Consider the following 24,809-nt stretch of genomic DNA (forward strand, 5'->3'; position numbering starts at 1 on the left):
CCCTCCACCCCCTTTTCGCTCGTTACCCTTCGGAAGGTGGCGGTGAAAGGAGAAGACACCTCGTGAAGGTTGAACATCTGATTTTGAACACCGGACATATGAGAAAGTAACAAATAAAAAAAACGAAACTCCAAAATAAATAAGAGACAGAAAATTGGCCAATAAAAAAAAATTTTGAGAGAAAAAAATAGACAAACGTGGAAAAACAGAAAGGAAGAAAACAAACCGCCAGTGCTTTGACATTGCCAATGAATATTAAACCCTGACGTATCTTGGCCAAAAAGGTGCCACATTTTCCCCATTTTCACACAACCAATAAACATTCGATTTCCGAGTTGACCTGGTGCTGCAGTCGCATTGATGAACACTTGATTGCGTTTCCCAACCACCCAACCGGGGGTGGGTGTTGGGACGTAAGATTTCCTTTTGCAGGTTTCTCTGTCCATGATTTGCAAAAGGTGCCACTTGACGGACCGTTCGACTAAGGTGCCACTTTACGGTATCGATGCACGACGGCCGCACGCGTTCTGTCGAATTGAGTGTTGCAAAATTATCACGCCAAGTCGGGCCCAATCATTATCAACGCCATTTCAATTGGCCTCTGCGTGGCGGTGAAGATTCTCTGGGCGAGAGTGAACACCATAGCGTGCCAAACACTTGTTGCGCGGGAAAAAAGGGACTTACTCGGGTGGCCTCTTCAAGGCTTATCAGCGAATCGGGGGTAGCACTACCAGAGACACACGAACATGCGTCCCATCCGTGCGCCAGAAAATGTGTGTGATCAACTTATTTGGCAGATAGCAAGCAGATATGGCCCGCTGCTGCAATCGGCACGGAATTTCGGGGACGTCTTGGATGGCGGAACCAAGACCAAAAAAAGAACACTTTGTTGACTCTGCAGATTTTCGCCCAGACCTTGCCACCCCTGGTTCGGTGTTCCCGATCCGCAACCATTAACCGATTCTCCAGACGAGGTTTTGCGGACCAATTTGCCGGGAAGGCAACGTGGGAATGTGTGGGGTTTCCACCAAAACGGCCTTATCTAGCTGCAGCTTAGGTCAATAACAGGTGGACCTGTTCCGATAGCGTACGCTCCCCACCCCAAACCCTGGGGATGTAGTGGTACGGGATGGGTTCCGAATGGATTGTAATCTTATCTTTTTTACTCTGCCCAAGTTCAGCGTGGAAACGTAACGTGTTGCATGATTCGATTGAGCTTTTTTTTCGTATTATGCTCCAAAAACTTGTCACAAAAATTACCGAAAATTCACACTATAAGAATTTTGTTTTAAAAAATAGCTGATAAAATAATTGGAAGAACCCTTCGTTAGAGGAATTTTTGTAATTTAAGTTGTTAAAAAAAAATTTTAAAAACAATAAGACTAACCCCGTGATATCAAGAAAAGAATTCTAAGCGGCAATCTGAATGACCAATAAAATCACAGCTTTATACTAATAAGCAAAAAAGTGTAAAACAACATATTGACCTTTTCTAGAGAGCATGATAAAATCAATTCCCATCGAAAAACATCCGGCCAGAAAGACATCTTTCGATATTATGGGCACTTAAAGCGATCTGCCTCGAAATGCTCGACAGTGACACGAGCTCCCTGTGTGTTGTGTTTTGCTTTCGCATTTGAATTATTCATTGACCAACGCTTTCTTTCCCCCGCCAGGAGTTAGAGAGTATCCAGGTCCATTGGGTCGATTTGGTTGGCGCATTTCTTCACCAACCTGGAGGATGATCTTACGAAATCTGGCCATTAATATCTGTGTCGAGCCGTTGCGGGCTCTTAGGACTAGGTCTACCAAGCTGTAGCTTTTGGGAAACATGTTTTAGGAAGCAACAATTTTTTCACCCTTTTAAAAACAATTTAGCAATGAAGTATTCGCAATCAGATCAATTTCCGCTTTAGGTTGAAGAGCAATGAATTAGTAGGGATCAATCTTATGACACAGACGGGGAACCACAACCTGCCACACTAAACCATCCGGCCTTCGAGGGATTCCTGGGGGTATGGGTGTGGTTATCTGTTCCGGTAGAGAATTTACTTCGCTCCGTTCCCTTACCACCGAAGGCAATATATTTTCTCGAAGGATCAGTACCGATAATCGAAGTTTGATCAGGTGCTGCTGTGTGACACCACACCATACGAGAGTTGGCCACAGCACACACACACACACACACACACACAAACAGATAAAAGTGAAACAGAAAAAAAAGAGCTGGAAGTCATTTTTCCAAGTACGTCTTACGCGATGGCTCCAACCGGAGTGTAATAACCAAAGATAACGGAGGGGCCGTAAAGTGGGTGGATTGATCTTTTACCCGCGCCATAAATGGTGCCGTATTGGGTACTATATTTTTCACCTATTATGAGCCATTGCCGCGTTGGAAGCTCGGAAGACGGTACAACTAATTGAGATGACTTTCTTGCGGGGGAGGAAACGGAAATCCCAAACGGAGAAAATATATTTTCACTTTCACGGCTAAGGTGGCCGCGTCGTGTGTGTCTATCTGCATTCAATAAAACTCCAGCTGCATTCTGCTATGACGACAATGCTAAAGTCCTAGTAGTGGAAAAAAAGAAGCGAGGTCGATGATAAACCTTAGCCATCGTAACGGCAAATTAATCCTCTTATCGTCAACAAAATTCATATCAATAACATAAAACATAAAAAGCAAAACCTGACCACCAACGGGGGGTGGTGCTTACATTACGCTGCAGAGAACTCGAAACCAATCCACCAATGTCACCTTTGCCGCGGGGCGCACGGGTGGACACAAAAATCCCGAGGGGTGAAGGCATCCGTCAAGAAGGGTATATCGATAGCAACTTCCGTATGGTCCATCTTGACGCGGGTCGGTGTTATAGTAAGCACCGCCTGTCGATATGTGGAGTTTGATAAGTTGCAAATCGACTCGACCTACACTTTCACCCCGGCCGGTTTCCTCCCTTCCGATCGATTTCCGGTTGGAGGTGTCTCGGTTTACGACATTCCCGACAGGTGGAGTCAAGTGACTCAACGCTGACGTAGAGCTAGACGGGGGGTGTTGAGTCAGTGCGGCCGGTTCGTGGCCAGACATTTCAGGGTTCCTTCTACAGGGGGTGGCCCGAATCGATGATCAATTTTTATTTCTTCATTTCGGTTGGTGAGTCAGACCGCGGTCGACATGACGCATGAGGATATGTTGTCCGGTGGAACACAATTCCACCTTTGAAACAGGGTGTTAAGTGGGATCCAATCCCAAGGCAAGGGCACTCGGTCCGATAACGTTTTACCGGTGACCTTCCACTTCTACTATCAGTTCCGTGATCGAAACTATCCTCAGGTTTCAGGTCTTACTTTTTCGTACAGCTCCGGGGTGAAAAGCAAACGGAACTCCTGCAGTTGATCCTCTTTTTCGATCTGGTTTATATCCATTTTATTGTTTTTTTTTCGTTTCTCACACTACGAATCAAACAAGCACTGGAGCCGGTTGCTCTATAACTGTTTCGTTGCACGCTGAATAGGCACAGATCACCCTAAAGCACTCGATCACTGAAGCAACTTGCTTAGACCAAATTTTCCTCGACGAAACCTCTCCTGACCCACTGGCACAATCGTTTACGTCACGGGCCGCGAACACGAATTCCTCAAGGCGGAAAGGAACCAGCAAAAGGGACAACGCGTCTCACACGCTCGGAAAAAGACGGTCACTTTTGGGCGAATGTTGACATCAGACTGACCGACCGGCGGCTGCACTTACGGCCACGGACTTAAAGGCGCGCACGGCAAGGAGTTTGGCTTTTCCCATTCCGTTCACTCTTTCTTGGGACGGTTTTTCTTCCTCTCCTGTCTCTGTCTTGACCTTAGCCATTTTCGCCTCCACGATATGGCCCCGGGCCAAGGCATCGCAGCGGTGGCTTATCGGTTCGGTGCGCGGGCTCCGCTACAATAAAGTAAAAAACCACCCTGCCCCTTGGGAGGGGTATGATCCGTGGGTGCTGGCGGTTTCCTCACCGAGGGGGAAGATAACGCCCGAGCTAACAATGTCGTGCCCCGTATCGAAGCCCAACAGCAAGGGGACATATTGGTAAAAAGTGCGCTGGGTTCCGCGCGAAGGTATTGGGAATTGGTTTAATTGTGGTTTGTTTGTATTTATTTTATGCATTCGCCAATACGTTATGAATAAAGTGCCATCATGGCCCACACATGGGCATGGAGTGCAGGCGATTGATTGTATGTGCGTTTTACAGCCCTCTCATCATCTCGTATTGGCCATCCATTTGATTTTCTAGAGGAAAATGTCGCTGGTGAAAAAGTGGTAAAATGGAAGAAGTAAATTTTCCTAACGACAGTTTTTATAACCATTTTTCTACCAATGGTCCTTTGCTTAGTCGCTTAGCTTGGCACGAACTTTTGTTTTAACTGGCCCCAATAAAACTTTCAATTTGTTGAATGTGGTGCCATCTTCTTGTTTTATGAACTGAAATAATTTTCTATCTTTAAAATCCACAACATCAACGTGATTTTTTTTTCTATTTCGCTTAGTTTTCAACGCGTGACTGGAAAATCCATTCGCAGCGTTGCATTTCGAATTGCAGACAAAAGAGAAAGAGTAAAATCATGGTTAATGCATTGAAGAAAGACTCAGCACAGTTCGAAGATGATGCATGTTTTTAACTTAACGAACTGAAAATTAGTCACGGATATTGTTGCATTTTATTGCAATCTAGTGAGAAGTGTATGGGCAACCCCCTTTGATAATAAAATACTTCAAGAAAACATTTGTTTGCAATTCGAATTGCAGATCTGACGCATACGCATCGATGCTCGAGATGATTTTCCCCTCCAGAGCACAAGCGTTGAATGAACGAGTTCATTCTGATGAATACCACGCATGGGGAAGTGTGGAAATCATTTTGTTCAACAGCACGCTCTGAGCAGAAGCTGTACCGCGTTAAGCACCACCACGCTCAACATGTCAGGATGGCCGAGCGGTCTAAGGCGCCAGACTCAAGAGCAATCTTGCCTGCTTTCGCAGGTGTCCGAGCGTTCTGGTCCTCTCTGAGGGCGTGGGTTCGAATCCCACTTCTGACAAATGAACTCTTTTTTTTTGGCTCATAATATTTTCGCACTTTTTTCAATCCACATACTTTGTTTAATGATAGTATTTTTCTGTGTTGTACCAGCACTCATTGCAGTAAAATACTTTAAATGTGTTTAATTATGTTGCCTCTAACGTGAAAGCGTGACGCCGCATGCATTACTGTTAAAGACAGATTGCTTTCAACGGAGCTCTAAACGGAATTAAATGAAAGACAACTAGCTTTTCTTGCCTTTAGAACTAACTATATTATCTTTCAGTTAATAGTTGTTCGGTACGCCAAAAAATTGTCTGACTTTTCAATTGTTCGAGCCTTTTTATACATATCTAAAAAACGTCGCCGTCGCGGCATTATTTGAGAAATCATGTTAAGTTAAGTTAAAGTAATCAAATAGTATTAATTTTAGACGCAAAGACCGAAACTATTTTACATAGGTGATGAAACACTTTATAAAAAAAATGGATTTGCATTTGTATGTAAAAAAAGTTCCACCGCCCGAATAGGGACTTGAACCCTAGACCGTTGGATTAAAAGTCCAACGCTCTACCGACTGAGCTACCCGGGCCTGTGGATGACGCGCGCTAAAAGCTATATACAAATGTAGGGACAGAAAATCGCAATAGCGGGCAATTTTGTCAAGGGTGAGATCTTTAGGTTTGAAGAACCGTAAATAAATGTTTTCTATTTGTATTCTTTTTTTCTATTAACACATCTGAAAGATTAGGAAAGAAGAATTGGGATTATTGTTTTGCATATCAGTTTAATAATCGAATATTTGTACAAATTGCGAACATACCAAAACGTATGAATCAACATTAGCTCCAATTCTCAATTAAACGTGTGAACACAAGTAAATTTTTGATGATAACGATGATGTCGTTGTTAATTTTAGCGGTACTTCGGGAATTTCAATTCAAATAGAAATGTATGTTAGTATTTAAGTTGTATAAATTGTGACGAATCATGCTGGTGCACAGATGACTAATGTGAAAATGCATGACACTCTTCTTTTCGTAAATCAAAACATGCTATAGAAATAAAAAGATGGTAGTGGAAAAAAAAGTACAAAATAGCTAAATTTATAAAAACAAGTTTGTAGTTTTTGTGCAAAAAAGGATAAATTTTGTAAAAAAGTTCCACCGCCCGAATAGGGACTTGAACCCTAGACCGTTGGATTAAAAGTCCAACGCTCTACCGACTGAGCTATCCGGGCCATATCTCCCAAGGGCGCTACAGACATATTTATTTTGAGCGTATAGCGGCATGCAACAAGTTTCAACAGCTGTGTAGAAAATAGAAATGAACACGTCACTCGACGTTTGCGCGATGGCGTCTCTATATACTTCGACTAATATATATTGAGACATTTCTGACTGCCTTTATGTAAATCTGAAGAACTATATTCCGCAATTGCGCAAATATATGGTGGTGACTTTGGATTTCATTATGTTTCGTATATTTTATTTGGCGAATAACTACTGTGCTACGAATGTGGTGAATAACTACTGTGCTATTAGGAAATTTCAATGCAAAATGCATGACACTTTTCTATTGCTACGAGAATGTGCTGAATGTTTTGATCGTCACATCATCTTACATAGCCTTTACCACCACCCATCCGCGTTCGGTTGTAACGCTCCCCTCTCAACATGTCAGGATGGCCGAGCGGTCTAAGGCGCCAGACTCAAGAGCAATCTTGCCTGCAAATAGCAGGTGTCCCCGAGCGTTCTGGTCCTCTTTGAGGGCGTGGGTTCGAATCCCACTTCTGACAAAGAAATCTTTTTTCGTCAAGCGAATACATTTTTAATCAAGAGCTTTATATCGATATTTTTGTATTTTTAGATCTAAAATAACACTAGATTAAAACCTAGTTTATTATTCGGTAAACAGATGAACTCATTTTGATAACTTGAGATTTTGTCTAATTTTAAACTAAGAATAGCTACAATGTAGCACACTTCAACAAGTCAGGATGGCCGAGCGGTCTAAGGCGCCAGACTCAAGAGTAATCTTGCCTGCAAGTTCCAGGTTTCCGAGCGTTCTGGTCCTCTCTGAGGGCGTGGGTTCGAATCCCACTTCTGACAAATGATCTTTTATAATCTCGTCAGTTTTTAAAGGAAGGCATCTAAAACAAACGCCGCTGCATCCATCATCCTCTGGGTCGTCAGGGTAAGTATTCCTTCCGACGACTTATTCGCGGGGAGAGATTGATATCATCAAGTTTTATAAAAGAGTATAAGAGTGGGCCGTTTTTTCATCTTCTTTAGTAAAAGTCATACCTCATTATGAAATCTTCACACGGTTCCGTTTTCTTTTAGAAGTTGAGGTGTTACATACCGTGTGATGTGTTGCCTTGCGATGCAAAAATCACCTTGATAGCTTCGGGCTGGTCATACAGAGAAACAAGGTCATACTCATATCAGCATTTATAATTCATAAAAATCGATTCTGCTAGAGATAACGATGACTGAAAAAGCAAGCAAAAGGCCAGACCACCGGAATGTAATACATATACCTGGCCGTTTGAAAATCGATTCCGCGGGAAAACAGGAACGCATGGCAAAACATTAAACAGCCAGGAAGCAATAGAAAACATGGAGGTTGATAACGTTGGAGACCCGGGGGACACTTCACACCAAGCTATGTGTGTTGTTCTCGATGTGCTTTAGAGCCATAGTGTGGCACTTTACGCCCCACAAATGGAGATTCGTTGTCTCGATAGTGTCGTGATGTTTACGATATGACTTGTCAGTTCGAAGCGGATATTGTATCTATTCGGTGCGGTTGGACGAATGATCGGTCCACCGGACCCTGGATGACGTCAGACAGGCGTCACTATTCTTCCAACACAAACGCAGCCCGCGGTGATTGATCATCATCCGGCTATCGTTTTTCGTGTTGCACAATGAACGGCCCGCTGTCAAAACGATGACAGCAGTCAAAATTAGCAAGAAAGAAGCGGACAGGTAACTTACCGATCACGTTCGATCGCATCGCTGTGCTTGTGAAAATGGTTGCGGTATGTACCAAACAATCGCACAAACTGCTTTCAATCAATATTGTTATTTGATTTACATTTAAAAGTAGAGCTAGTTTTATAGAAAACAAGTTTTTCATTGAATAGTATAAGATATTGTTTAGCACATAGGCGATTCAATACGAGCGAGACATACTTTTTTAAAGACGATACATTCCATTAGCGGAGGAATGCGGTTTTGCTAAATGATTGGAATGTCACGATGCTCAAGGAATGTGGCTGCAAGCTTACCGATTGAGATGCACAACACCCCGCCCGTGTCCGCCGACGTTACTTGTTGACCATTCCACGACCAACTGTCCGATTTGCCGGAAAGAAACAATTACCGCTCGCCCTGGAACGGCAGGAGTTCGGATGGTTCCGGATGGTCGAATTCCATACGGTGAAATAGGGCACGTTCATCAACGTGGCCGGCCCTGCCCACGAACACACACACACCAAGGTCGTTACCATAACAACCGATCCGAAGGCTTCGGCATGGGCCGGGAAATGGTAGGTAAATTGACGCCTGCTCCATCCCAAACGACTCTGGGACTTTCTTAGGCCCATATTTTTCCCTTCCTTTGTTTGTATCTGTTTTCCACTTTTCGGTTAAACGTTTACCCTTGTTGGCACACCCAATCGATGAGAGAAATGTTAATGAGTGCAATTTGAGCGCTATTAGGCGCGAGCTTGGAATGCTTGCCTCCAGGTAGCCTAATTCAGGTGCAACATAGCAACACACGAAGGGAGTGGTTGCGATGATGATCTCGATCGACACGTTGCACATTCCAGTTAGAGGCTGCAGACGGCGCAGTTGCTTGCTTAGGAAGGCCGGCACAGAAGAAAGAAAAGTACACAAAACCACTTGGTGTGATTATGCCGCGATTACGATGATGGAAATATGGCGGTAGTTCAGCCCTCATTCGAGGTTTATTTTTCAAGGCTATCGCAACGGTTCTTTTTTTGGCGATGGAACATTTTATTTTCCCATCGATGTTTGGATTTGGAACAAGTGGAAAACCGAAGAATTTCGATCGTAGTAAACTACACCTCTGACGGGATTTGATCTAAACAAGGATGCTGTAGATATCACGCGTTAGTAGAAATCAAATGTAATAGACATCGGTTTTCATAATTTCAAATGTACAGTTAATTATTAAACAAAAAGTAAGCTTCCCTTTTAGCAATCACGTGAATGATCAAGTCTTCCACAACTGACTCTGATGCAATGTGCGTCCTCCCTCTATTTCTACTTTTCAGGTACAATGTCTACTGTGATTGTTGCCTGCTATGATCAAATTTATCTAGTAAAAAATATAAGATACTACCAGAGACGCAATAGGTTTTCTTAGCTTTTGTGTATTTGAGATTTTACATGCCCTGGATGAAGCCTAAATTAAATCTACAGATTGTGCTAATGGAGATTCGAATGCTTATGATCATAAGGCCGCGATCGTCCATTGAAGCGCCTCTCGGGTAATAAAATTCCATGTTTTTTTCTTTAGAGCAAGTTAAATCTAGCAACACTTCAACGGAAAGCTACGAATAATCGTTGTAAAACTCCAGAATTGATGCGGTTAACATATTAACAGCAATGAACTTCTGTTCGATATCGATTTGATGAATCTTTATGCTCCAGTTTTATGCCCAGTCTATGCGACTGTCGGCGTCGTAAAGCGATCAAGGGCCTCTCGGGGATTGACTGGCAACGTTCGGCCACTTGTCCGGTGCTAGACTTTAAGTGCGCCACTTGAGGGAGGCAACAGGGCGTACGCGAGAAACGGTTGAAGGCTGATCATCTTGAAATCTCAATTGGTTCTGGCCAAGGTTGATCAACTGGAGCGGACGACAACTGGAGAGTTCGGTGGACGAGTAAATCACTGTTGCAGTTGCAGCATAAACGTTGTCATCAAGAGTCGCTCGGAGATCGCTTACAACACATTTTATCGCGCATACAATACCGACGATCCGGGGTTCCCAGCGATTGCATTCTGTTGCGTCAGGGCCAGATGAAGTGCACCGCGCCATCCATTTTTCTTTGTCGCTTTAGCTTTGTTATTATCGGCTTGTTATTTTCTTGCAAGTCGTGGCACTATAACCAGCGATCCTAATTTTTCTCACCCTCCCCCGCGACGAACACAAACGAAAATGAACGTGTCCCGAACGCGCTCCAACTCTGGTCACTCGTTTCAGCGGTTCACAAAATCTCAAACGAGCCCTCGGCTCAAGGTTGTGCTCAGTGGGTTCGCTGGCGGCGTGGAATTTTTCTCACCGTGCGGGAAAACCCTTTTACTATTCCGTGGAATTCCGAAGGAGTGAATGGAACCTCGAACTCTTTCGAGGCAGCAGACTCCACCAGAGCGGGTGGGTGCGGGGCAGAGGGTGGAAAAAACTCGACCAATCGGCCAGACCGTTTCCACGGTCGATTTGGTTGCGGTTGTTTTACTCACGCTTTCCCGAAAAGAAAGGAAGAAAAAAGCAACCCACCCCACACCGGCGGGGAAAGAAACAAGGGAATTGAAGAACGTCGGCCTTTGAATCTGGCCGCCCCGCTCGACAAAGCGCGCTGGTATGTAGCTTAAGCCCTCTTTAGCCACGATCACGATCTCGACCGGCCCGGACCACCGTCGGAACTCGCGGTCTGGCCCGTAAGAAGCATTTCATTCATTTCGCTGGCCTCAACAACGGCACGATCCATGGCAACGGATTTACGGTGTGGACACTGGTTTTAAACCACATTTCTGGCCAGCCTCTCTTAGTCTGAGGCTCGATCAAGTCTCGCCGGCATACATCACCGGGAAATCTTTTTCTACCTTCGATTGCATCCGGAAGCGGATGTTTCGACGGTGCTGATTGGATTAGGTTTAATTAATCGATTGGCTGATCGAAAGCGCTCCAGATGGCAATAAGGCGCTATGCTTACTAAGAAGAACGCCATTTGAGTTGTTTGTTTTATGATGAAACGTGTCTTTTTTCACAAACTCTCGTAATCTTTGTTAAGATTTTATTAGATTGGGTCTTTTTATTCATAGAAGAAAGTGTTCGAGATAAAATAACGAATATCGTTTAGATGTAAAAATGTAAATTTAGACATCCAAAATAAAAAGGTTTAGTTTGTTGTGTTATCAAAATGTTTCCAAGCAAATCAAATGAACTTTTTTAGAGAACTTTAAACCCATCGGGGTTAAATTATAATTTGTTTCCATTAATTATAAATTAGTTTCAATCGTTTGTTACCGATGATGAAATACCATAGGGTTTTCGCAAACGGATGTTATTTTATCATCGATAACAAACGATGGAAACTAATTCATAATTAATCTGAATGAGTTTCTTTGGCTGTCCAAACATGTTTTTCAGCCTAAAACATTTTACCGCCATACTGTTGACGCCATTCTACAGTTACGAAGCACTTTTATGCTTCCCGCAGGCACCGGCTCGGTACCGCATAACACCTACACGCAAAATTTCGACGATATCGATCGAACTCATCGATAAACATAACACCGGAAATCAACGCCAACCATCCCGAAGGGAACACCCCAAACCCCCGAAACGTCAGGCTACGTAACAACCACGGCCTACTGCTGGCTTGAGTGTGTGCTAATCAATGTCGATTGTTACACGAACCACGCACCAAAGCACCCTCCCAAAATCCCAGCCCATTCCTTCGGACGGGGGGGTTGAGCGAAAAGTTGCTAATCGTTACCACATTGTGAACCCACGGTCATCGAATGGGGCCCCGAAACACTTTATGCGGCTTCCTTGTGCAATCAATCTTCCTCGTACCACTCGCCTGGGCCTCTCGCCGATGAGGGAAGATTGAGGGAAACAACGTAAAAACAAACTCAAACGGGGAAGATGTCACATGCAGGAAGTACGACTCGGCAAACTTTGAAACGCAGCGAGTCTTCCTCAAGGGGCACCCCCCACGTACGCTCCCCGTCCGGTGCAAGTTCTCCCGGCGTCTGGCTCGGATGTTCCGGGAGGTCCAAGTAGAGGCGGAGGCACAACCCGGGCACAACACGCGATATGCATTTTAATTACGAACGGCCGTATCCATAAAACGACCGACCGAGGCGCGCACGACTACAATTCCGCAGTTTTATTGCACAATTTGGCCTGCAACAACTGCACTCACCACCACTTTCCTCCTGACTCCGCGAGGCAAGCTTCCTGCCCGGGTGACAATCAATTATGTAATTTGATGCGACCTGGCTGTCGGGAAGCGTTTGCTGCGTGCGGTTTCACTTCGGCTGGTGTGGGTTTTGGTTCCAGCTTCCGTGTAAGGGTGGTTCGGTTATCTCACCTGCAGTCGTACGAGCGTCAGGTTTATGTACTTAAACAAACCGCCAGTGGAGAACGAATCAAGGCTGCCAACGCCCGGTGCATCTAAGTGCATCTTTGTGTGGGCCAAAGGTGTCAATCAACAAAGAAATGTGAGGAAACCAGTTGCGGTCGAGCGGGCCTTCCGGAAGGTGGAGGACCTTGGAGTAAAGAATATTGCGGGAGTTCCTCATCGTCATAGGCTTTGATATATTCCAGTTCCTTGACCGGTTTGTTCAAACTGGAATGTTGGCTCAATTTGGCTTAAAACTCTGCCGCTTCAGAGGGACATACATCTCGAGAAACAGCTAACTCGTCGTCGTACAAGATTGCAACGATGCACACGATCACGTATCGCAACACCAATGCTGGCCATGCTCTATTTTTATTACGCCACAAAGTATTTAAATGTCCATCTTCCGCCCTCTACCTCTTCTCGTTTCGTCTCGGGACGGTACCAACACCCGCTAGTGGCTTAATCAACGGTGTAATCAGCCGAAACTGACCCGCGTCATCGTGCTGGATGGATGCAACACGAGAAGTTGCACTTTCGAGGGGAAAGAAAAAATAAAAAAAAAATCAACACAAACACACACACACAGATCTTACGGCGAACTGAACGAAAACAAACGTTAAAACTGTACATGTGCTTCTGACGGGGAGCATAATGAGGCCCGTTGTTGTACAGTTAAATGGTTCCAGTTTTGCCGACCGGCCTGATGGCCCGATCTTTTGATTGCACCGAACGCCTGATGGCGAAGAACTTGATGAAGGGCTTTTTTTGTTGCCTCGTTTATTACTCCCTACGCTGAGTAGAATTGGCCGCCGCATCGTCAAGTGCAATGCGGGCAGCCAAATGGCGTATTTCCGATTGCCATCTTTCATTTGTGCAACGGGGAGGCACTTCCGATCGACACGAGTTGCTTATCAGCCAGGAAAGGAAAGCGGCGTACCGGTGATAGCGGGTCAAGTTGTTTTTTTGTTTTGCATACGCCCGTTGATAACTTCTCGACGTTAATTGAGGCGAACGAAACATGGATGTCCCTTTTAGGGTCCTTCACCGGCCACATGGAAAGACATAATTCATGAACATCAATTAACATCGACGATGAATTCACCTGCACTGCACACCTTCCTCGAGTTGGGCCAGCTTGAAATGGAAACACGTTCGCGTTTCAAACACTGCAAAAGAAACTATTTTATTAGTCCACGTGCTAAACCCCACTTTTTAGCCACTGTTTCTCTTTCTCTTTTGAATACATCATACGGTTCTGATCATTAATCTTCGTGAGGCAAATGATTGTTTCGCGTCTGCCCGATCGCTTGAACCACGAACGCAGCACAGAGCGCCATTAATTCGTACGCCCGCCAAACCCACTCGAGGCTGCCGAAAGATTCCAATTAACGCGAGCAAAACAATAAACCAAAGGTCTGTGTCCAGAGGTGCGGGAAAGAACCTTAGAAGATAAAATAAAAAACAAAAAAACAAAACCTTTAAGAAAAAACGAAAAACATCACACACACACACAGCTGCTTCGGGGGGCGTCGTCTTCGTCTTCGACCCGGGCGGGGGGTACAGTTCTTAACGTGGCATCGAAGTTTTTTGACCTCGCAGCATGGTTTCTCCGGCTGGCGCGGATAGTGTCTTCCCGCTCCTCCCAGGCCGGAGAGGGGGACGAGAGTGAGTCTTGGCTTACTTCTTCGCGCCGAGCATCGTGATCGTCGTGAACCGCGCGCGATCATCATCATCTGCACCAGTCGGAGTGTTGTGGCTCATGCGTTGTGGCTTCGAGCCTACCACCACGAACAAAACGGCAGAGTGTGATGTTTTCTTCCACAACCTCTTTTGGGGAGTGCTTTCTTGCTGTGCAGTGCCGTGAAGAAAGTCTTTTTCTTTCTTTTCACGCAAACATCTTTGCTTCATTTCCATGCAAATATGCAAAAACCGAACCCCCCAACTGGAGTAGAGAAGTTGTGATCACGCTGAGGGCGATTCCGCCAAGTCAAGGAAAAAAGGGAACCAGTGGTGGCGAGGTACGCACACACATACGAACGCCGATTATGGTGGTCGCGGGAACTCCGTTGGTCCGGCAGCATATGGTGGGCACATTTTTAGATATCCCGTTTTGTTTTTTTTTTTGTTTAGCACTATCTTATTTTTATCGTTGTTTTTGAAATGCTTCTCGAATGTTCAAACCTCTGCATGCGTGGCATACGGCACCATCGATTTATGGCATGTTTGAATGATTCATAAACATTTTCTCTTTAACGCTGAACTATTTTTTCCTCTTTTTTGTGAGAACGTGGAGTGGATAAATGTTACACATTTCACCATTAGAGTGATGCAATTGTGTTAATAATCACCAATTAAATCTGTCGTACTGTCTGTCCCATCGGGGGAGACTTTATTTTGTGCGAATCACCCTTAGCTTCAGGTCAGAGGCCACCTAAAGCCAATGTCGAGCACCCGCGAGTGCTAATTACCAAAGTTCCCAAAGCTATACGCATGTATGAACCAATCGATCGTCCGGAGATCAAGATCATTAGCGTCTGTCTTGGGTGTACGATGCAGTGGCATACGCCCATGGTTGGTGGAAAAATTATGTATGCTCGAGGCCGACCGCCGAGGCCCGAGGAAGGTGGGTAAACACCACCCAATGCCATGTAAATTAGATAATGAGTGGAACCGGTAATGCATACAAGCGCATGGCGCAGGGTCGATGAGGTAAAATCGCAGACTCGCGGCACCACTGTCCGAAATTGAACATGCACAAATATTCACAACCGCTTTGTATGCAGTGCAGGGTGGCCGCGGCGTGCCAAAAACAATTATTTGCCCCATGCCACCCCGGTGGTGTTTGGTAACAGCAACAGCTTTGGCGGCAAACATTCAGTAACGGTCGGGTTGGATCGTGACGCACGGGACGAGGGTTTGTTGTTACATTTTCCAACCACAATATTCCGGCGGTTACCTCATTACTTTTTCTCTTTAACTTGCAACCCCCCAAATGACCCAAAAAAGCACTCAGTTTCTGGCAAAACAAATGAAAAATCGTAAAAAAAATCATCTATCGCGGGTTTGCAGAATTTTTTTCCATTTCTTTTCTTTTCTTCCCATTGCGAGTGATAATTTTTTCGCAAAGCGAAAAACGTGAAGAAATGGCCATTGTCAAAAATGTAGTTCAAAAATAGTTTCCGTTCGCCCGCACTATCGGTGTGAAGATGTGTTATTGTTTGCCGTCGATTCCGTTTCGGGAATGCCATCACGAACCGCTGCCGGACCGAGTTTGTTTTCCGGAAGATGGGCCCCACCAGACGGTAGGACGGGTTTTCCCCCCGGTTGTACTACAAGAAGTCGGCATGCCGTCTCTTTGGTGTCGACGCGCGTGGCTGCGCTTGACTGTTTTGACGCCGCCGATGCCATAACGTCGACGAAGGGCGTCATTTTACGCCGTTTTGGGACTGGTTTTATGGTGTTGCATTACGAATGGGCCACCTCGGAGACCAACCGGCTCCGCGGAAGGATTTAAAAAGGGGAAGAGACTTGTCACTCCGATTTGCTGTTGGTTTTACCGTTTGCTGAAACCATGAACCTCTCAGAAGTTCAAAAAAACGAATAAGTTTTTGCATAAATAAATGGAATACTTTGACAAACGCATACATTTTAAAAGATTTGACTTTTCACCTTTAAACCGGTTTAAAATAGCTCTGTTTTAAAAATGATAAACCATTTTGAATTAGAAATAGATTGATATTTTTACAAAATATTCAAATTTAGATAAGCGAAGCCATTTTAAGCATTTAAATATTAGACCCATAAGTGTTAAATTATTATAAAATTCAGGAAGATATACTCTGAGCAACTCAGGATTTGGTGACTCATTCGTGGTAAAAGGATAAAATATTGCTTGTCGTAAAAATGCTTACATTTTCATTTACATTGTATCCAAAAATGGAACCATCTCCCAAAAGGCTGCAGCGTGGAAGTTGCGAGGACAACGTAATGTTTGTGCAACGTTTACGTGTAACATCCAAATCCTTTGGGGGGCGAACGAGTTTTGAACATTTGGAGCGTGTCGCTGATGTCATCCCCAAAGCCCAAACCGCGGCTAATGTATGACGTAGTTTTGCGGTGGAGTGTGCGTATAACGGCACGGTTGGCGTACGGGAATGGTGTAGCTTTTTTGTGCACCAAACACCTTTGTCGTTCAAGCGCCAACCGCGAAGACAGGAAAAAAGCACTCAAACGCCGATGGAATAAGAAAGACCACTCCAGTATTGTGCACGGATCGCGCCCACATCCAAGCAGTCACTGCGCTGCGACTCATTGTGTCCCGCGGAGGACTTTTGTGACGGGCCATCCGAAGGCCACGCCACCGTTGAATGGACCGGTCCCGTCCGGCGGACCTTTGCCCCGCCAAGTGAATAATGAACGTGATGGAAAAGTCAATAAATATGTGCCTTGATTGGAGGGCCCCCGGTCTGCAACGGCTCTATCACGTCTTCCGTGAGATACTCTCTGGTGACACCGACACACCGAGACTTTGCCAACTACCGTAACACGGAAGTGATGCGACCTTTCCCTTCGGCGAGCGCTGCTCGTGGTCGACGCTGGCGACAAATGCAAATTGCGCCGCAATTTGCTCGCGCGCGTTCGTGAGCTTGAGGTAGTTGCGAGTGAGATCGCGCCCTCGGCACGGTGATGTCAGTGGAGAAGTATTCACGATCGCTCGCACGAGCAAAAGCCAGTTCCAGGGTTCTTTGTTTACAGTTTACGGAGTCGATGAATCATCCAACGCGGGAGGCGAATCTGGCCATTTCTAGACATCCAGCAGCTGGATGGACCGATCAGTGGGGGGGGGGGGGGGGGGTGCGAGTCCCCGCATGTGGGGTGGTAACGTGACACGACCGGGACTACATTTGCTCGATCCCAATCTGTCAAAGCGCGGCACGCAAACGGGCTTCCGAGTGGTGCTCGAGTTTGCGTGGACAGTTAAGGGTAGCCTTCACCCGGCCCCGGCAGGACCAGGGAGTGGAACGTGTTTATCTGGTCAAAGTCTCGCAACGCGCGCAGGAATGTGCGATGCTACGCAAGTGTTGATAAGCCTCAGCAGGGGAGGGAACCCGTAGCGTCCAAGGCGTCCGATCGTGAGCTTACAGCCAAGCTGCATTGGAAGCATGAATGCATGGACCGGCCTGTGTAAAATATGCGTATGACCTTCAGGCGCGCACTAACCACCGTTGATAAGATAGTTGCGGGTTTAGGGCCACGAGGCTAACGATCGTCGGTCCGATTGTCGGAACAGCGTAGACGATGAGAAAGTCTAGCCGGGACGTTGGAATTTGGGAAAGTTTGTTGCAAGAGTCTGGAGCAGCTTCGAAAAACTTGAGCCTTAGCCTCCCTAGGCGACAAATAGTTGCGTAGGCTCGGTGGTACACGATTGTAGCGAAAGGTTTGCCCCTTTGCCTTCGCGGAAGGGTGTTTCTGATTGTCGGTTTGATCAGCAGGCGGTGCAAAGTAATAAAAGTAATACACACCGCACGCACGCCGTGTAGGTTGGGCAGATCTCAGTAGGCGTGGGAGTGTTTGAAGATTGAGGCTATCCAAAAGAAACTGTGGACCATACCATCCTCCTTGGGCAACTCGTGATGGCAACAATCGTAGGCGCATCATTCCACGAAGGAAAAAACAATTCAATCTGACCTAAAAAGTGTTGTCCACTTCAAAACACTCGAAAAGCGAATCAAACTTGAATCTCGCAACAGCCAGAAAGAAGGTGAGAACGGGGTAATGTGGGATGGAAGTGTCCGACTAGCTACAAATCACAAATTTCTCCTGCAGCTAGACGAGAGGGTGCCACAATTTTCACGCTTAAGGGCGTTGCCAGACGCAGATCCTTTTCCAAGAGGAACCACTTATGGCAACAGAGTCTGCTTATTTTCCATTCCGTTCCGCCAACTAGCAAATCCATTGGACAGGGCACATTTTATAGAATGCATCGGATGTGGGAGAATGTAGTGTAAGAAAAATAAAACTCGGGGTTTTTTTTTCTATAATCAAGCTGGGAAACGTGCTTTGGCTGGTAAACATTTTCTCAGGAAGAGTTATAAGCACTCAAGAAATGCATGCAGAAAAACGCGTACCATTTGAGATACCTTCTGCAAATATCATGAAAGTTCATTATAATCATCATTGGAGCCGACGCCGGCGTGCCACCAGTACACGTGTTCTCGGCATCCGCTTTCGGCCGCCTTCCAGTGCGCAACTTCACGAAAGCCATCGACCGCGGTGCCGCCCTGGACCAACAGATATACACACACATACAGCCACGCGGACAGGAAACGACCGGCAGGGGTGGGAAGGCCGATATGGTACAACCCGAAAGAGAGCAGACTTCCGGGTGCAAACAAATCAACAACTGGCGGCTGCTACTTTTTCATCCACCCGCCCAACACCCCCTCAGATACGTACTGGGAGGAAAATGGTCTTCGGAATCTGGACTTCATTTCCTTCTTCTTTTCGTTCCCTTTTAGCCCCGGCAATGTATAACGGGGCACCCGGAGCAGAGGGAGCTTTTCCCGGCAGCGCTAGGGCGAAAGTCACACGCAGCGCTACGGCTGGGCAAGGGACCAGAGCCGGAAGCAGCCAGGGAGGGCTGAGAGGGAGAGGCTGGGAGTGCCGTGGCATGCGCCGTAGGGATGGAACCGCTTCGTTTACGTACGTCGGCGCGTCGGGACCGGCCGGGAGACGATTCTGAGTGGTTTGTCACAGCAGTATGCGTGCGAGACGAAGCGAGAGGGGTTGCGTTCGGGGCAAAATGAGGTCAAATGTCTGGTTTGGCTTTGGGAACACCGGCATATATCCCGAGACCGGTATATCATTATAGCTTTCTAACACCGGTGCATTTCGACCAATCACACACACCCATACACTCCCATTCAAAATCGGCGTGTTGGCGGTGGCGCCGTACCGGACACACGTACGGAAATGCCAACGGCCCGGCCGGATTGCGGATTATATTTTCCTCAATTCTCCGCTACGTATCCACATTTTTTCCCGCTAGGTTGCCGGGTCCTCCATCAATCGATAGGGATTTCTTGGACGGGATAGGAAGGTGGAGCGAAGCACATGTACATGGTGCACCCCCCATTGGGGGACTCATCGTAAATCAATTGGAAATTAATTAAAATGTCGTACCTCGTTGACTTGCTGGAAAGTTACGCTTATGTATGTGGGGTTTTTTGTTTACTTTTTAAAAATGATTCCTTTTCTATCTCAACGTTTCTTCTTCCATACCACGTTAAGCAGATAGTTGTTGTGAAACATAAACAAATGTGTAAACCGCAACCGGATCTAAATAAGCATGTTTTTTACTAGTTTGAAATTCATACCCCGCTTTTTGAGACAAATTGCCAGCAACCCCTCTAACTCTTCTATCATACCATCATCATCAAGTATGAAAAAAACACTCCTTCCTAAAAGATACCCGCAGAAGATAAACATGCATGCTGCTCATTTATTGCAATGGACTGTTTTGCACAACCTCTTCAACAATTTACGGGCAAACCATGTTTCAAAATACCTAGCTTCATTCAATAACAACTGCCAGCATCATCAACATCATCATGACGGCATCTTCTTCGTCGGTTGTGGGCCACAAAACCTCCGAGATCAAGCTGCGGGTCGCCATAGCCTACTTGATGATGTGTCTTTGTTGTGCCACCACCCGCAACGCGGTATGTCTCGGGAAAAACTTGAACTCGACGGAATGAAAACTCAAAAACACCCCGCCCGGCGGCATGGCGGAGGGTTGGGGCGGGATGTGGATCTTGGAACCCCTGCAGAAGCCGATGATCTTGCGTTCACTTACCTCCTCAAACTTCTCCTTCATCTCCGCCCGCTCCTCCACCGACAGACTCTTGTGCGCATTTCGGAAAGAGGCCATTTTTGTTGTATCTCGTGCTCGCTCACACCCGCTGTTCGAAGTATGTATCTCGCTCTGCTGCTGCTCACTCACGCTTGCTTATTATAATCTCGACAGGCGGTGTCGGTTTCGGGATGCTGGGCTTGGATTTTCACTGCAGTAGGAAATTTCGTGTTGTTTGCACCCAACAGGACGAAATTGGCTTTTCACGAAACGATTTTGCGATGATTTCGGACACACTTGGGAGATACTCTTTGCCCTCAGATTTCACACTACAGCTCACTTGCGGGAGGCATACAATCTCACTGCCAGCTCACTTCATTCATTCAATCGCCACGATTCTTTTCTACGCAAAGACGCATCAATGTCGAATGGAAATGATAACCTAAGGAGATAATATATGATTAATGCAAATGTGTATTCACCACTGCCACTTCCACTTCCACGATAAAATGTGCCACAACACCTCAGCCAGGGCTAGGGCCTCCAACAACCCTTCAGCGAACAACCTGAACGATGGCGATAGCGTGAGAAGCGACGAGCCGCGTTGTCAAGCGCTTTTCGGTCGTGGAAAATTGAAAATGTTTTCCCTACAGTTAGTTTGAATTGCGTTTCCCTGATCTTTAATGAATGTGCCTCGGGTATGTAATATTACACCGCCTCGCCACTTGACGGTAAAGGTGTGGCAGTGGCTTTTATGTTTTCGTTCTAGCGCACATACACACTGGCACACGTTGGCCGGGGATTAGAATGTGGTGTCGGGAATTCTTCGCCGCGAAGCTGCGCTCGACGGTACATCTCGCGGAACGGGACAACGTTAAAAGGGCGTACGTTGATATGGCGGCGCCGTGGAGTGCCTTTTTATGTTTTACACATTAACACCAACGCAGAACGGCGTAGCGAGTTTCCATGAATGAAAGGTCCATTCGATGTTTGCACCGAATGGAACAAACATTCAGGAAAAGCCGAAATTATACTGAACACTAAGTACATCCAGGAAAACAATTGTGTATTCTTTGACGTACAAACAGAACGCAATTTACGCAATTCTCATCTCGCTTCCTAAACACAACCACAGACACAAGGTATGGTAGGAAAAAAAAACCCACTGGAGGATGGAGACGAATGGAAACATACAAAGTGTTTACGAAAGGGCGAGAAAGAGGAAAAGAGAAAAAATGCAAAAGCAACTGAAAACTGTGAAAACCGGTCGTGCGGCTTATCCTATAAGAATCACACGTACACTAGCACACGGTCGATTCAGCCGAACTAGAGGGTATTTAAGAATTCTTATAAGACTAGCAAAGAATTGCAACCGATTTCCAGCTAGATACGATTAGAAAAGTTATGTTGATGCTACGCACTGTGGGTTGAGGGGAACTTAATGCACTCGACGACCTATATGAACAATTGATTGTTTTAACAAGTGCCGTGGTTTCGCGAATGATAGCGTTCTAACATACCCAACGAAGCGCACAATGCTGCGTCAAAATAAAGACTATTGGCGTTTGAACGCGAACGTTGCAGGTAGACCTCGTAAAGTCCAACGTAAACTTATAAGCTGTGCCATGTATTTTGACAGCTTTGAGCGTCGATTTATGTGCGTCGATAATATCGGGTCGGATTCTACATGAGAACAGCTTTGCCTGCTTTTTATTTGAACCAATTGAGATAAGCTAGAGTGAAAATATTTTGCCTTTAAGTTAGAGCTTGTGTATGGATCGTATAAATCCTGTAAATTAAAAAAAATACTGTGCGCAATGAGGTTTTAAAATTTAACATCTTGACTAGGTACCCTCTTTTTCTTCGTGCTTGGGATTGAAGAGGCAAACTGTCATCAAAGCAAAGCTTGAATTGTTTACATTGAAAGTACATTTACTATCAATCTGGAACGCCGCTACAAGTTAGTGAAATTATAGCAAACAAGTGGCCGGGAAATGAGTTCATCAAATTTTCTAGTGCTATTGAAAGCATTTTCCGTAAGTTAAAAGTGAAAGACGAGTTTAACTGCTACTACTTACCCGTGCACCATTGATTCATTCGTTAGGAATCGCTGAAGCGTGCGTTCAAAGAGGACGACATCGAATTGCTGAAGGCGGAATATGATGCCGCGCGTGCCAGCGATAACGATAAAAAGACGGCACTACATCAGGCGTTTCGAGATATGTTGCTCACGAAAACGGAGGACATCCCTGCCATCGAGCGGTTTATCAGCTTCGCCGTCACATCCTGCCGCAAGGATATGACGGTCGCGACGATGCCGGTGGTACTTCTGGGGGACATCTTCGATGCGGTAACATTAGATCGGGCCGAGAAAATCTTTACGTACGTTGAGAACAATGTGGCCATTTGGAAGGAAGAATTTTTCTTCACCGCTTGCAAACACAATCTGCTTCGTATGTGCAACGATTTGTTACGGCGGTTGTCCCGCTCGCAAAACACAGTTTTCTGTGGACGGATACTGCTGTTCTTGGCCAAGTTTTTCCCATTCTCCGAGCGCAGCGGCTTGAACATCATATCGGAGTTTAACCTGGAGAATATCACCGAGTACGGCATGGAAGGGAATGAAATGACACTCGAACAGCTGTCTGCAGGCAGTGAGGTAGAGGACGATGCGAAGACGGAAGATGAGAAACTCAAGATTGACTACAATCTGTACTGCAAGTTTTGGGCGTTACAAGATTTTTTCCGCAACCCAAATCAGTGCTACAACAAAGTCCAATGGAAAACATTTGCCACCCATGCCGGCAGTGTATTGGCGGCGTTCATTAGCTTCAAGCTGGAAGAGCATCGTGCATCGAGTGTTAGTACGAAGGCACCCGAAGGATCCGCCGCGACCGACGATCGTATGGAGGAGGACCAAATCCGTGAATCGGGACATTTCTTCGCTAAATTCCTTACCAATCCGAAGCTGCTTTCGTTACAGCTTTCCGATTCGAACTTCCGACGCTCAGTGTTGGTACAGTTTCTCATTCTGTTCCAGTACCTCAATTCTACGGTGAAGTTCAAGGCCGAGACGCACATCCTCACGCAAGCACAGAGCGATTGGTTGAAGGAAACCGAAACGGTAGTGTACCGGTTGATCGAGGAGTCTCCTCCAAATGGAAAAAAGTTTGCCACTACCGTGCGGCACATGCTGACACGCGAGGAACTGTGGAACAGCTGGAAGAATGAGGGTTGCAAAGAGTTCAAGCGTCCGGAAGCGGTGCTAGAAGAAGGCTCGTCTACCACAGCAACAACCAGCTCGGGTTCTGGAGCGGCCCCAGCGGTAACGGCTTCTAGTGGTCGTCCTCCGGCCAAACGACCCCGTCGACCGTTGGGAGACCTGATTCGGGACGCAACAAAACAGGGCAAGTTTTACATGGGCAACCAGGAAATAACGCGCCTGTGGAACCTTTGTCCGGACAATTTGCAGGCATGCAAGGGTACGGATAGAAATTTTCTACCATCTCTCGAGTCTTACCTAGAGAATCCGAAAGAAAAACAGGACCCTTCGTTCGAGTGGCGCGCGCTACGTTTGCTTGCCCGTCAATCGCCTCACTTCTTCACGCTGTTCAACACACCCTCGTACAAGGTGTCCGACTACCTCGAGAGCGTTCGCAAGAAGATCCAGAAGGACAAGCTCGACATCAAACTGGAAAATGCAATCAAAGAGGAAACAGCACCCCAATCCACAGAACAGACGGAAGCCGAAGGTGAGGGACTGGTTGGGGATGAGGAACACGAGCAGATGGAAACGGAACTGTTGAAGACAGAGCAGCTGACGCCGGAAGATAAAAACACCCACAAAACGCTTGCGGTGAGCAAGGAGCAGCTTTCCGAGCTGGCACCGAGCATCGGAAAGGACTGGAAGAAGCTAGCCACTAAGCTTGGGTATAGTGCCGACGAGATCCAGTACTTTGAGTCGGAAAATGCCACTGTGGTGGACCAGTGCTGCCATTTGTTGACACTCTGGTTCGACGACGACATGGATGCAAGTCTGGACAACTTGGCGTACATTCTGGAGGGTTTGGAAATGATGCCTGCAGCCGATGCGGTCAAGCAAATGATTGCACTACTTAGTGATAAGGCTGAGGATGTATCAGAGTGAGCTCACTAAGGTGGCCAATATTCGGCTTGTATCATTTCCTATAGATGTCGGTAAAATAAATGTCGTTTCCATAAATTCCTAAAAACATAATCTTGGTTTGTTCGCACAGTGTTTTAAAAACTGAACGAGAAGCATTAATCAATTTCAAATCTTCACCTGGTTTTACATCTTTTTCCATTTCTGAATGCAATAGGAATTAGTTTGACTAACCAATAGTTAACGGTACATTCAAATTCCATTCGTAAGCTGTTTCGTATTCATAGGAAAACTTCATCCTGGCAAGAGGTAAGGACATTTTTCGTGGAGAAACTGCGCATGTCCCGCAGCTTGCCTTCATAATCAGTACAAAGACTGTT

At 46.0% G+C, this 24,809-nt stretch overlaps 2 protein-coding genes and 5 non-coding genes across 7 annotated transcripts in view; 4 read left to right on the plus strand and 3 right to left on the minus strand.

Moving 5' to 3' along the window:
- The window catches only part of LOC131284000 (plastin-1), a 24,527-nt gene extending 3,822 nt beyond the window's left edge, over window positions 1–20,705 (minus strand). Inside the window, 1 exon segment of the mRNA XM_058312854.1 lies at window positions 20,310–20,705. Within this exon segment, the coding sequence (XP_058168837.1) occupies window positions 20,310–20,384 (75 nt within the window). The 5' untranslated portion in view covers window positions 20,385–20,705.
- Trnal-caa (transfer RNA leucine (anticodon CAA)) lies at window positions 4,969–5,085 on the plus strand. The gene is made up of 2 exons: window positions 4,969–5,006; window positions 5,041–5,085. It is a non-coding gene; the product is annotated as a tRNA-Leu (tRNA).
- Trnak-uuu (transfer RNA lysine (anticodon UUU)) lies at window positions 5,586–5,658 on the minus strand. Its single transcript has one exon. It is a non-coding gene; the product is annotated as a tRNA-Lys (tRNA).
- On the minus strand, window positions 6,234–6,306 carry Trnak-uuu (transfer RNA lysine (anticodon UUU)). The gene has a single exon. It is a non-coding gene; the product is annotated as a tRNA-Lys (tRNA).
- Trnal-caa (transfer RNA leucine (anticodon CAA)) lies at window positions 6,745–6,864 on the plus strand. Its single transcript has 2 exons — window positions 6,745–6,782; window positions 6,820–6,864. It is a non-coding gene; the product is annotated as a tRNA-Leu (tRNA).
- On the plus strand, window positions 7,060–7,177 carry Trnal-caa (transfer RNA leucine (anticodon CAA)). The gene is made up of 2 exons: window positions 7,060–7,097; window positions 7,133–7,177. It is a non-coding gene; the product is annotated as a tRNA-Leu (tRNA).
- Window positions 20,706–22,253: 1,548 nt separating the features above from the next.
- LOC131286549 (THO complex subunit 1) lies at window positions 22,254–24,527 on the plus strand. Its single transcript, XM_058315513.1, has 2 exons — window positions 22,254–22,342; window positions 22,411–24,527. Exons 1-2 carry the CDS (start codon window positions 22,301–22,303, stop codon window positions 24,451–24,453), a joined length of 2,085 nt encoding a protein of 694 aa, XP_058171496.1. The 5' UTR covers window positions 22,254–22,300; the 3' UTR covers window positions 24,454–24,527.
- Window positions 24,528–24,809: the final 282 nt, after the last annotated feature.

This window comes from Anopheles ziemanni, chromosome 3, assembly GCF_943734765.1.
Source record: "Anopheles ziemanni chromosome 3, idAnoZiCoDA_A2_x.2, whole genome shotgun sequence".
In the NCBI taxonomy this organism is placed as follows: Eukaryota; Metazoa; Arthropoda; class Insecta; order Diptera; family Culicidae; genus Anopheles; species Anopheles ziemanni.

Bases quoted from the DNA above. Each gene is read 5' to 3' on its own strand.
- LOC131286549 (XM_058315513.1), top strand. From the start codon at position 22,301: ATGAGTTCATCAAATTTTCTAGTGCTATTGAAAGCATTTTCC. The intron at 22,343-22,410 runs GTAAGTTAAAAG...TTCATTCGTTAG, and splicing joins TGCTATTGAAAGCATTTTCC to GAATCGCTGAAGCGTGCGTT.